Genomic DNA, 12,992 nt, shown 5'->3' with positions numbered 1-12,992 from the left:
AAATTCTGCCAGCACTGCAGGTAAAAAAATAGCCTTTTGAAAGCCTAATAAGGCATTGGCACACTAATATTGTTTGCCACTCATAACAACACAATTCTCTTTATCTGAGTTTTAGCCTTACAATGTTTCCAATCAAATTATTGGCATAAAGATTCAAGCATAGGTACACAGCCATCTGGAACCATACCTGTCCACACCCCTCTTATACAAAAACATATCTGGACAAATGTGAGTACAAAAACACCAGCAGACACAAGAATAGGTGGTTTGCATGGGACTTCCCTGGTGGTCCAGTGGTTAAGATTCTGTGATCCCAATGCAGGGGGCATGGGTTCGATCCCTGGTGGGGGAACTAAGATCCTGCATGCCACACGGTCCAGCCAAAAAAAAAAAAAGAGAAAAGAAAAAAAGAATAGGTGGTTTGCATAGTGTTGACATAAAGTCTGATGATGTAAGAGCAAAAGAAGGTAAGTGGAGGAGAGAGGGTGAGTAAAACTGAGAATAAGTAGGTCAAGAAATAATAGGAGGCTTTATCATGGAAAGCATCTCCCAATATATACATATATCAAATCATTACATTGTACACATTAACTTCACACAATGTTATATGTCAATTATATCTCAGTGAGCTGGAAACACACTCACATACATATACACACAAACATGAAATAACAGGAGGCCAATTTGAAAGAAAATAAAGTGTATGCAAGAGACTGAAGAGTAAAACAAGGGGATTTGTAAAGAATGGGGGAAGTAGAGGGATAATTCTGGAAGGCTGGGGTATTCCTGTTTCTATTGTTTCTGAGTTTCATAGCTATTCTCCTTCACTCTCCTCTGTCATAAAGTGGACTTAAAATATTTATTTCCACATTAATCTTTTAAAAACAGCTTTATTGATATATAGTTCATATACCATAAACTTCACCCTTTTGAAATGTACAATTCAGTGCCTTTTAGGACAGTCAGAGTTGTGCAACCATTACCACTATCTAATTCTAGAACATTTTCATCACCCACGAAAGAAACCTCATTCTCATTGCATTCACTCCCCACTCCTCCCCCTCCCCTACCCCTGGCAACCACTAATCTACTCTCTGTCTCTATGGGTTTGCCTCTTCTGGATATTTCACATAAATGGGATCATATACTATGTGGCCTTTGGTGACTGGCTTCTTTCACTTCACAGAATGCTTTTAAGGTCACCCAAGTCATAGTCATATATCCGTACTTCATTCCTTTTTATTAATAACCAAACAATATTCCATTGTATGGATATGTAACTTTTTTCATTTTTAACTTTTTAAAATTGTGGTAGAAAACACATGCCATTTACCATCTTAACCATTTGTAAGTGTATGGTTCAGTAAAGTATATTTGCATTGCTGTGCAACAGATCTTTTCCGTTCTGCAGAGATGAAATTCTATACCTATTAAACAACTCCCCATTTTCCCCTTCCCCCAGTCCGATAACCACCATTCTACTTTGTCTCTATGCATTTGACTACTCTAGCCGCGAAGCATGTGGGATCTTTGCTCCTTGACAAGGGATCGAACCTACACCCCCTGCACTGGAAGGCAAAGTCTTAACCACTGGACTGCCAGGGAAGTCCCTGAATTTGACTACTTTAGACACCTCATATAAGTAGAATCACACAGTATTTGTCCTTTTGTGACTAGCTTATTTCACTTAGCATAATGTCCTCAAGGTTCATCCATGGTGTAGCATGTGTCAGAATTTCATTCCTTTCTAAGGCTGAGTAATATTCAATTGTATATATAAACCACATTTTGTTTATCCATTCATCTGTCAAACATCACATTTAAAAAATCCATTCATCACTTGATGGGCATTTGTGTTGTTTCCACTTTGGGGTTATTACGAACACTGCTATGAACACTCTTGTACAAGTTTATATATGGCCATATATTTTCAGTTGTCTTAGGTATATACCTAGGTGTGGAATTGTTGAGTGATATGGTAATGTTTAACTTTTTGAAGAATTGCCAAACTGTTTTCCAAAACAGCTGCACTATTTTACATTTCTACTACCTGTATAAGTATTCTAATTTCTCCACAGCCTTGTCAACACTTGTTAGTGTCTGTCTTTTTGATTAGAGCCATCCTAGTGGATGTGAAGTAGCATCTCATTGTGGTTTTGGTTTACATTTCCCTAGTGAAAAATGATGTCATGTTTATTCTTTAAATGGAAGAGGGGAAGGGATATGCCCAGGAAAACTGTTCTAGTAGCTTCATTCTCTATTACTGTGAGGAGATTGGGGTGGCTAGGGAACGCAGTGAGGGAGCGTCACCAGGATTGCTCAGGTAAAATCTAATATCAATACTTGAGACACTCACACCTCATATCTATGGAAATAACTCCTTTTTTAAGACGCATCCTTGGGGGATTCCTTCAAGGGAGATCATATCTTCTGATCTCTGCTTGTTCTGACATTGAAACTTTTATTCCCATTACCTTTATATTCCATGTGTCATTCCATGTCCTCTGTCAGTTTTACTCTGAAAAGGTTGGGACTCCTCTTCCTCTTCTAGTTGACAGCCAGCTCCACCTAGAGTCTCACCTTTACTCCTGGTCTGGGACCACTTCCTACCACTTAGGGACTAAGAACTGAATATACTTTTCGCTGACTGATCTTGTGCACTATACAGATCTTTTAGTAGAGAGCCTGAGTCACTGAGAGTGAGGCCTGATCTCCATTTTCTCCCTTCTCCTTTCAGTCAAACATGTTCAGACAGGATCACTGGACCATACCGAGCCCATCCCCTCTGGTCCACTGCCTCACTGTGAAAGGTCAAAATGACAGCTCTGAAATGCATCACAGAATGCCAAATGTGAGAAGGGCTGAAGTGGCTGAAGTGGACTAGTTTGAGGTGTTCTGCTTTAAGAAACATAGTAAAATGTTAGGGCTGAAAACCAGTGAACTAAATTCAGTATTTAATTTCAGATGTTATTGATAACATCCAAGTTTTTGATCACTAATGATATTGTTGACCCTTCAATATTTGGGTTATTTTGTTCTATCAACTGATTAATTATAACCTTAGTCATGTCACTCAAAGTTTTCTCACAGGTTCACTGTAAGTTTATCAGCTTTTACCTAGTTTTGCCAGCCCACAATCAACAGAAAGGCTGCTTATCCGCCTGGAGAACATTTATTGAGTCTGGGCACTGGCACATTTTGTGGACAATTGAAGAAAAAGCTAAAGAAGCTTTGAAGTTGTAAGTAGAGATTTTAAAACTATAATTATTAGACATGAAATTCAGGTATAAAAAAGGGGATTTATGCATGATTGTTCAAACAGAGGCTTAATTCATTGCAATACACCACATAATTATACCAAATCGCCAGGGAAACAATATGAAGAATCAAGTCTGCTATAATGTTCAAACAGAAATTAAATGAAAGGTTCAGCTCACAAAAGTAGTATCAGAGGATCATCTCAGTTATGATTGCTGGACAGATACTCTCATACCAGGTAGATCACGTTGAGGCTTTTTGCTTTTAAATACCAGTTCAACTGGCTACACATTCCACACGATGCAGACACTCTTCAGAGGTTAAAGGTAATAAGGAAGTGACATTCTGTCTCTCCCACAGGTGTATACAGAGTAGTATAACATGTCTGAGTTTTGCTTTAGGTTAAAAATCAGAAGAGGACTATCCCTCGGAATAGATTAAATCACTTCCATTAATGTCAGAATGTAACAGGCAGGGTCAAAGAGGAAAATAGTAAAAATTTGTTGGAGGTATTAAGAAACAATAAAAGAGATCTTACAACAGTTACCTTCCATTAAGAGAGAAAAAAGTGCTGTTACGAATTATTTTCTGCACATTTTCCAATTGAAAATTTTATAAACAGTTTCGAGACATGATGGGTTTGTATGCTTTTGGGAACTGCGTATAAATTGCTAATATTCTTTTCTTGATCCTCTCTGGGATTTGTGAAAGTGTTTCTGTTCAGTGCTTTGGAGGAATGAGTACTGAAATATCAATGCATGGATAAGTATATGTGCCTATGTTTTTGTATGATGAGCCAGAGGTATCTGTTAACTGTTATGTGAATTTTACAAAGCTACCCAGTAGATTTTTACTTAAAAAATAAGAACACATTTAGGCAGAGTCACTACAAATTACCATTCAAAAATGACTTTTCAGAGTGGGAAACAGAACATAGTGTTGACACTGATGGTTTTAAACAATGTTGAGGAGAGATTCATTCTTCGTAGGTTTCACTTTTCTTTCTGTTTTGTATCATTTCCTGTACCTGAGGAGAATGAAAAAGAATTTTTTCCACTTGCAGTTTTGGTCTACTTTGAGTAACCTTATCTTGTAGGGTTAAAATATATAGACATTTAAAATACTGAAGTCCTTTTAAATTTTTGCTATCTTGTGGTTTTACATATTATCTTACTGTAAATTTAATTTGCACGTTTCCTGACTGTTAAAGATGCTCAACAGATTGTCATATAAAAAATAAATAAAATAAAATAAAATAAAATACAGAAGTCCTTGTACTGACTTGATACAAATAATTTAGACTTTGATAAGTCACGAATACGTGTTGTAATATCTAGGGACACCATTTAAAATATTAAGAAGGTTATTAGGGCAGTGATCTTATTCTGTATGATACTGTAATTATAGATACATATCATATACATTTGTCAAAACCTATAGAATGTACAACACAAAGAGACTTTGTGTAAACCATGGACTTTAGTTAACAATAATATATCAAACCAGCTGATCAACTGCAACAAATCTACCACACTAATGCAAGATGTTAATAATAGGGGAAATGGGGGAAGGAGAGGGAGTAAATGGGAACTCACTGTACTTTCTGCTCAAATTTTCTGTAAGCCTAAAACCACTCTAAAAAATAAAGTATATTAATTTTTAAAAATCACCCCAATGTGAAACCAAAAAAAAAAAAAAAAGATTAAGAGAGTATAACTTCTAAATAGAGAGAAAAATGGAACAATGAAAGAAGATAAAAAGTAGAGGAAAAGAAACAAAACAGGCAGGACAAATAGCATATGGTAGGACAATAGATTTAAACCCAAATATATCTTTAATAACATCAAATATAAAGGGACTAAATGCTCCAATTAAAAGCTTATCAGATTTGAATAATTATAAAAATTATAATACATGCTATATATAAGAAAGATATCTAAAAGACAAGGACAGAGTAAAGTTAAAAATAATAAATATATATCATTTAAATATTGACTAAAATAAATCTGGTATAGCTATAACAATATTGAAAGGAGTAGAGTTCATGTTATACCTCTTAATGATAAAAATTCAATTTACCAGAAAAATATAAGAACTCTAAATTCATATGCACCTAATAACATAGCCTCAACTACATATACACAGCGTAAATTGACAGAACTATAGGAGACAGGCAAATTCACAATAATATTGGACGACTTGAACAACATGTTTAGCAAACCTGATCTAGTGGATATATTTAGACACTTCCCAATAATTGCAGAATAAATATTTTTTCAACCCCAATTAATTCATTCACGGCAATTAGCCATATGCTGCATCATAAAGCAAGTCAACACATTTCAAAGATTTGAAATCTTGATCTCTGAGTAAAATGCAATTGACTTAGAAATCATAAACCAAAGGGCAACTAGATAGCTAATATTTGATAATCTATATAAATAATCTAATGTCAAAAAATCCATAAGTTGAAGAAGAAATCATAATGAAAATTAGACTATTTTGAACTAAATAAACTAAAAACACCACACACTTAAATTTATGTGATAAAACCCATATGTATATATTATATATTAGAAAGGAAGATCTGCTTCCTATATGCAAGAGTAAGCAATAAAAAAAAATGAATTCTGCAAATAACAGCTATGTATTCATGGATAAAATACAACCCTTCCCACAAAAGAAAAAACCCACAAACCAAAACAAAACAAAAAACCTCACAGCTACCTGAAGGTTCTGTTGACTAAGCAAAGACAGGCAGATTTTGGAGAGGAGTCTAAACTTAGAGCAAGTGACCAAATGGAGCGAATTTCTCATTTTTTGTAATTTTGACCCAATGACAGTCGTGACTCACAGACATAGCTATGGCTGCACAAGAATGCCTCAAACTGTGACGGAAAGCCCCCTGTCTTTCTGGATGGAAGAATTACAGGAAGTAGACTGGTCAAATATGGCTAGATGCTGAAGAGTGAGGGGAAATCCTAGAAGAGGGGAGGAGATTCCTTAATTCTGTGCATGAACTCTGCACAAGCCTCAGGTTGACTTCTGAATCATGCATTCATAGGACAGATTCAAAGTAGTAGTAGACTTAAGGAACTGACCTGCGCTATGACCACAGAAGGCAAGAGAGAGAGCTTACAATTCAAATCTAACCATGTTAACTGCCAGCTAAAACAAAAACAACACCATCACTTGTCACAGGAGTATGACAGAACTCAAGTCTACACAGCATAATATTCACAATGTTAAGGATACAATTGAAATTATCCTAGTTATAGAAAACCAAGAGAATGCTACACATTTTAAATGGAAAAGATAACTTTAACTTCTCCCTTTCTGATTTGGAAGCCTCTTATTTTTTATTAAAAAAAATTTATTTGGGGCTTCCCTGGTGGCACAGTGGTTGAGAGTCCGCCTGCCGATGCAGGGGACACGGGTTCGTGCCCCGGTCCAGGAAGATCCCACATGCCGCGGAGCGGCTGGGCCCGTGAGCCATGGCCGCTGAGCCTGCGCGTCCAGAGCCTGTGCTCTGCAACGGGAGCGGCCACAGCAGTGAGAGGCCCGCATACCGCAAAAAAAAAAAAAAAAAAAAAAAGGCTAATGCTGAAAATACTGATAATACTAAGTGTTGGGTGTAAGTGATAAGGAAGTAAGACAACTGGAACTCTAAAATACACTGCTATTGGAAGTGTAAATTGGTACAATTGCTTTGGAAAATTGTTTGAAATACTCTACTAGAGCTGATCGAACACATACCTGACAATCCAGCATTCTCTCTTGTGGGTATACACCCAAGAGAAATGTGTGTATATGTGCACCAAGAGACACGCACATGAAATTTCCTAGGAAAATTTTTTGTAATATCTCCAAGCTGGAAATAACCTGAAGGTCCACATCTATCACAGAAAGGATAAATTGTGGCATTTCATACAATGAGTACTATACAGCAATGAAAATGAATGAACTACAGCCACACACAACAGCACGGATTAATCTCACAGACATATTTTGAGAAGAAGAATGAACCAATGAGTCCCTACTACATGGCTCCCTTTATATAAAGTTTAAAAGGTTGACAAGCCTACACAGATATAGAGAACAAGCTAGTGGTTACCAGTGGTGGGGGGCAAACTACTGGGTGTAAGATAGGCTCAGGGATGCATTATACAACATGGGGAGCAGAGCCAATATTTTGTAATAAATGTAGATGGAAAGTAGCCTTTTAAAATTGCATGAAAAATTAAAACAACATTTTTAAAGTCTCAAAGGCAAAGCTTTTGGCTCTAGAAGTCGTGCTCTTAACCACCAAAAAAAAAAAAAAAAAGAAATTTAAAAAGAAATTTAAAAAAAAGGCTGACAAGTCTAAACCAAAGTGTTTCATGATTCATGTTTCATGGTAGAATTATAAAGAAAAGTGAGAATGTCATTATTGTAAAATTCAGAATAATAGTCCCTTTGTGGGGAGTGATAACCATGAAGAAAAGAAAGGGGATTTCTCGGATGCTGGTAATGTTTTAATTTTTTTGAACTTGAATGGTAGTTACAGGTGTGCTAACTTCATGATAATTCACTGAGTTGTATATGTTTTGTACACTTGTATGGGTGCTATATTTTATAATGAACAGAATAACAAGCTTGTTCTTTTTTTCCTATTCCATACCTGGCACAGCATAAAACTCAGGGGGTCTTCTGGCTTTTCATAGACTAGGTTTTCAGTGATCTGCTGAGGGAGAGAGAGAGAAAAGCATCACATTATGGTTCTGAGCTAAAGCTATATGGTCAGGTTATACCTGAAGCAATCTTTTACATTAACCTAACATATACCATAGCATTTTAAAGAAATTCGTATATCTCTGCATAGTGACAAATTACTTTCTTACTGCTGATAAATTTGGGCAAATTAAGGTAAAATGTGGAGGGATTAAAAATTTAGGAATAAATAATAATGTATATTTTTCTAGTTTCTAAGATCAAAGAGTTTTAGAGAAAGATTTTGAGAATTGTGATTTTGCTAGACTGAGAAATCAATAAATTATTTGCTTTGAAGAATAGTCAAAGAAAAAGTTTGGAATAAAAATTTTAAAACACTGTATGATTTTTACATAGAAACTTCCTCCTGAGGCATTTGATTCTAAAAGGTGAAAATGATGTTCAGTGTTTGTAGTAATCAATGAGGAAGAACATAAAAAACTTCAGAGACCCCCTTCCATATGTTTTACTGTTGTTGAATAACTCAAAAAGTTATAATAAAGCAAGCAAAATTCTCACTTGCAGGGAATAACAATAGGGCAAATTTCTGGTATAAAATATTCTGGTCTGTTTAATGCATCCACGCTAATTAATTATTTCATATATGTGTCTACTGAACACATATTTATAACTAAGTTTTCTGATAACAATGTTCAATGCATAAGCATTGTTTTTTCTTGACAGATAAAGAAAATTACTTACAGAACGATTAGAATTCTACTTTCTACAGCTTTCATCCTTGAGTTTAATAATTAGTATTTCTTTGGTTAAAGCCGGAAAATCCAGCCATTAGCATTCTCCCACAAAATGACATTTCAAAGAAAGAAAAGGCATACAGCAGTGTTAATAAAGCAAATATCACTTATCTCTATTTTATATGAGGAAATTGAGATTCACAGAAGTTAGGTAATTTCCTCCAAATCACAAAGATGAGAAGGGACAAAGTTAGCTTGGAGCCCTGGGCTAACAGATTTTAAAATTTGTGCCCTTTCCTCTATTTCCTACTTCTTTAAACTTAAATTCTTCCAGTTTAAATGCTTTCATTTGGGGTGGGCCACTCTTACTTACAACTTTCTAACCACAAAGTTACTTCATGTATATATGTCATTATATATGTATATACACCTTGCTGCATAATAATATTAACATAAAAATACACATGTCAGGAGAACAGAAACAAAAACAACCCACAAAACAGCAAAAACTTTATAAATGTGATAACATTTTATAATTCTGTATTGGCCAAGGAACGTCATTCTTTAAAGAAGGTTCCAGCCCCATATCCTGAGGTCTATAAAATTCGTAGTTTCAAGAATTAGAAGCAACTTTTAACTATGTCATTTTTCTCCTAAAGACTGTGGGTTCTTAGATGGTCACAGGTTGGTCATCTTTTGAAAGTATTATATTCCTGCCTGGAAAGTCTTTTTCTCTCCTTTTCAATTGCCATTATTTTGTCATTCCTTCCTAGTCTGGCTCAAACTTTAACCCTGGGCCAAATTTTTTCCCTAGCAACCAACCTATCAGATCTCTAATTCCTCTGAAGGGCTTCACATCATGATAAGAATCATTCATTTGGTGTTTGTCATTTACTACTTTTGGTTAATACGTCTTAATGCACTTACTGACTTCTCATTAAGATTATATCCCTTTTATAGCAAACGCCATTTCTTGTACCTCTTATAAGCCAGGTCAAAGTTTGTCGTTTACATTATAATTACTTTAAAACTCACAATTAAAAAAGAGGTTGAGCGGTTTACCTGGAATATTTGCAGAATGTGGTGTTTCTCCATGTATCGCAGTGAAACTTGATAAGGATCTTCATATACTATAGGAGGGGACTGCTTCTTATAAGGTTGATTGTATGCCTGAAAACTCCTTCTTTCCTGGTATTCTGAAATATCAACCTAAAATGGAAATATCCCCCAAGAGAGTCTTTAATGAATTGAAAATCCCCAGGAAGTTTTGTTGCTATTGCTGCTGTTATCAGTGGAATCTGGTATTGATGGGATCTGAACACCAGGAATTAAGAGCAAAGACATTATTATGAGAGCCCTGGATGATTCTCCAGGCAATGTAATGCACCTTAAGTCCTGGGAGGTACCTTAGACATCTCCAATCTACTTCAAATACTTTTCCCTTCACAGAGATTTCCAACTGACTCCAAATTCCTTTCCTTTGGTAGAAGCCCAGAGGGGGAATGACTTAGTGTCCCAGTGTTAGCAGCAGAACCAGGACTTGAAACCCAGGTCTCCTGAATCCTGGTACGTTGATCCTTCCTGAATGGCCTTACTTAGTGTAGCAGAGAAGGCAATCCATCTTTTTATTTCCCACCCTTCTCCTGCCCTTCCTGAATCCTATGGGTCACACATACCACAACATGTGCCCTCTTCCTACATTCTGCCAGACCCCTGGCTTAACCTCCAACCTCCCAGGTGGGTATCAAATGCCCCTTTAACCTACAGGCTTGGTTTCCACGGGTTGAGTTTTTTCTTGACTGATGATATAGTCCAATTTGGATGAGATGGAGGGAAATCTCTGGGAGTAGGCTTGGTCTTTTGTTTGGAAAGTACTGGTCAATCTGTGATCAAATGGGATGAATGCTTGCAGATCAGCTACACTTTCTGTTTCAGTTTCAAGGGAAGCCTTGGATATGCTGCCATCTGTCTGGCCAGGCTCAAATTTGCAGGGTTGTACTCTGAAGTCAGCTTCTTTGTCTTCCTTGCTACAGCCAAGCTGGTGGAATAATCTATCATCAGACCGGCTATGTTCTCCATAGTCAAACAGGTTGTCTTCTGTGTAATTATCCTCTTCTTCCACTAAATCGTCAGCCTGGTCAGATTCACTGCCAGCCTTGTCAGGGTCAGCAGCCTGGTGTTCAGATGGTTTAGTAGCTTGGTCATACACTTTGCGGTGCGTCTTTACAGATGTTCTGTGGTCAACTTGGTCAGACAATCTATGATCAATCTGTTCAGAAGTTTTTCGCTCAACCAGGCCAGTCAATCTACTTTCAATCTGTTGAGAAGCTCTTTGGTCAGCCGGGCGGGACATTCTGTGATCACTCTGCTCAGAGGCTCTTTGTAAAGATGGGACAGATGGTTTATGGTCAATCTCTTCAGAAGCTCTTCTCTCAGCTAGGCTGGATATTCTGTGATCAATCTGCTCAGAAGCCCTTTGTTCAGTCTGTTCAGAAGTACCTTGTTCAGGCAGAGCAGACATCTGGCTGTCAGTCTGTTCAGACTCCACACCACCAGCTTGGCTAGATGCCTTGTTGTCCATCTGTTCTGACATGCTTCGGTTAACCTGATCAGATGCTCTACGATCGGCAACATTAGCATGGTTGGATGCTCTGAGGTCAGCCTGATCAGATGTTCTTTCTCCCATGGATCCATATGCTTTGTGGTCAGCTTGATTAACTACGTTGGGTTCAGCCAGGGCAGACACTATCTGGGCAGCCTGGTCAGCTGCTCCGTGATCAGTCTGGTCATTTGCTTCCACTTCATCCTGGTTCTGTCTGTTGTCTTCCTGGCTGTCTGTGTGGCTGTCATTTGGGGACTTGGCTGTACTTTGGTTTTCCGATGATTCCGCCGGAGCCTCTTCTGGAGGCTTTTCCATTTTCTGCCTGGTACCAGACTGGTCTAGATTGCCAGACGCTGTGGGTGGGGCCGGGCCGGGTAGTCTAGGCGACCTTCGGAGCGCACTAGACAACAATACCCGCGGGCTTTGTTTGGACCTCCGAGCTCCAGCTCTTCCGGGCGCGCGGGCGGATGCCGGTGGATGCCGGGAGGTGAGCGGGGGAGACCCGCCGCTGCCTAGGGAGGGATGCCTCCGGGTGCCCAGCGAGGATGCGAGTGCAGGGGCGGACACCCTGTCCCAAGAAGTGGTGATGCCCACAGCCTGGCGTCGCCACCGCCCAGTGACCGGGCCTCAGGGCTCTGTGAATCGGTGCCTTAGAGCGGTCCCCTCCCCGTTTTCTTACGGAGGTCCACAGCTGTGTGTGTGAAATAGGATCCAGCAGGTTATCACTCGAACCAACAAAATGTTAGCGATGAACACGCGTCCAACCACATGAGGGCGGCAGACCTGAACAGAGGTTACTGTTGCCATCAACCAAATTCCACGTTTCATCGGCTACTGACTTTTGTATAACCACAGTTGTATCGCAGAGCATGATATTACTGCTGGGCATGTGCTAGTAAATGGTCCTGCTAAATGTTATTTTTCTTTAGACTCTTATCGGTATTGGGGTGATGTGGCCAAATTCTATGGTTTTTCTTTTAATTAACAAAACAAAACAAAACAAAAACTTTTAAAAGCCAGCCTTTCCAAAGAGTGCCCGTACTGTTTTCAGTGGTACCAGGAAGGCTTTAGTCCTTCTAACACTCACATTACCGAAGTCAAACGTATCTTTCTTTCTTCACAGTAAGAGTGTAGAGAGGAGGCTTTTGCTTGCCTTCTGACTCTCATCTCGACCCACCCCTTGGCAGTTCATTGCTGCAGGAGCATCCTCTTCTCTGTCTCACGGGACAGGTGAGGAGCTGTTTTCCATCTTCTCTGGGAAGAGCTGTCCTGACTGTGGAAACTCAAGCTCCAAGTGTTTTCTTGCTGAATTAGTCATATATGGTTGGAGGGCTGGAGAGAGGAGAGGAGATCCAGTGAGAATGGGTTCTAAAATCACCCCATCCAATGGTCTTATAGCAGAAGGGAGGGTTAGGGTTAGGAGCCAGAGTTCCAGAAAGAAAAGGAGTAAGGAAGGTGGGGGACAGATAGGAGAAGGAATACTTAACAGGTGGGGAATTTGCACTTGATGGTGGTGGCCAGTGGGGTACATGTTTTGAGATTTGCCCCTCCCTTTTTGAAATAAACCTTAAGAATCCACTTCAGGCCAGCACGCCCTCTACTCTCAGGAGCGGGGTAGTACGGAGGTGGTGAGGCAGGCCAGGGATTGGTAGTGTGATGCCAGATATTCTTTTAATATGGGTTTAATT

General features: G+C 38.6%; 1 protein-coding gene across 1 annotated transcript; it reads right to left on the bottom strand.

Moving 5' to 3' along the window:
• Positions 1-4,234: 4,234 nt before the first annotated feature.
• On the bottom strand, positions 4,235-11,619 carry TEX55 (testis expressed 55). Its single transcript, XM_029213795.1, has 4 exons — positions 10,468-11,619; positions 9,765-9,911; positions 7,919-7,981; positions 4,235-4,285 (listed from the first exon to the last, which is right to left on the bottom strand). Exons 1-4 carry the CDS (start codon positions 11,617-11,619, stop codon positions 4,235-4,237), a joined length of 1,413 nt encoding a protein of 470 aa, XP_029069628.1.
• Between the last annotated feature and the right edge of the window lie 1,373 nt (positions 11,620-12,992).

This window comes from Monodon monoceros, unplaced genomic scaffold, assembly GCF_005190385.1.
Source record: "Monodon monoceros isolate NGI ecotype Baffin Bay Population unplaced genomic scaffold, NGI_Narwhal_1 Super_Scaffold_11, whole genome shotgun sequence".
Lineage (NCBI taxonomy): Eukaryota > Metazoa > Chordata > Mammalia > Artiodactyla > Monodontidae > Monodon > Monodon monoceros.
Note: the sequence above shows the minus strand (reverse complement) of the source record. Positions and strands in the feature narration are given on the sequence as shown.

Excerpts from the sequence above, each read along its gene's own strand:
- TEX55 (XM_029213795.1), bottom strand. The coding sequence starts at position 11,619 with ATGGAAAAGCCTCCAGAAGAGGCTCCGGCGGAATCATCGGAAAACCAA. Across the intron at positions 9,912-10,467 it reads AACCCGTGGAAACCAAGCCT|GTTGATATTTCAGAATACCA; the intron begins GTAGGTTAAAGG and ends TTTCCATTTTAG. Across the intron at positions 4,286-7,918 it reads TGAGTTTTATGCTGTGCCAG|GTACAGGAAATGATACAAAA; the intron begins GTATGGAATAGG and ends CATTCTCCTCAG.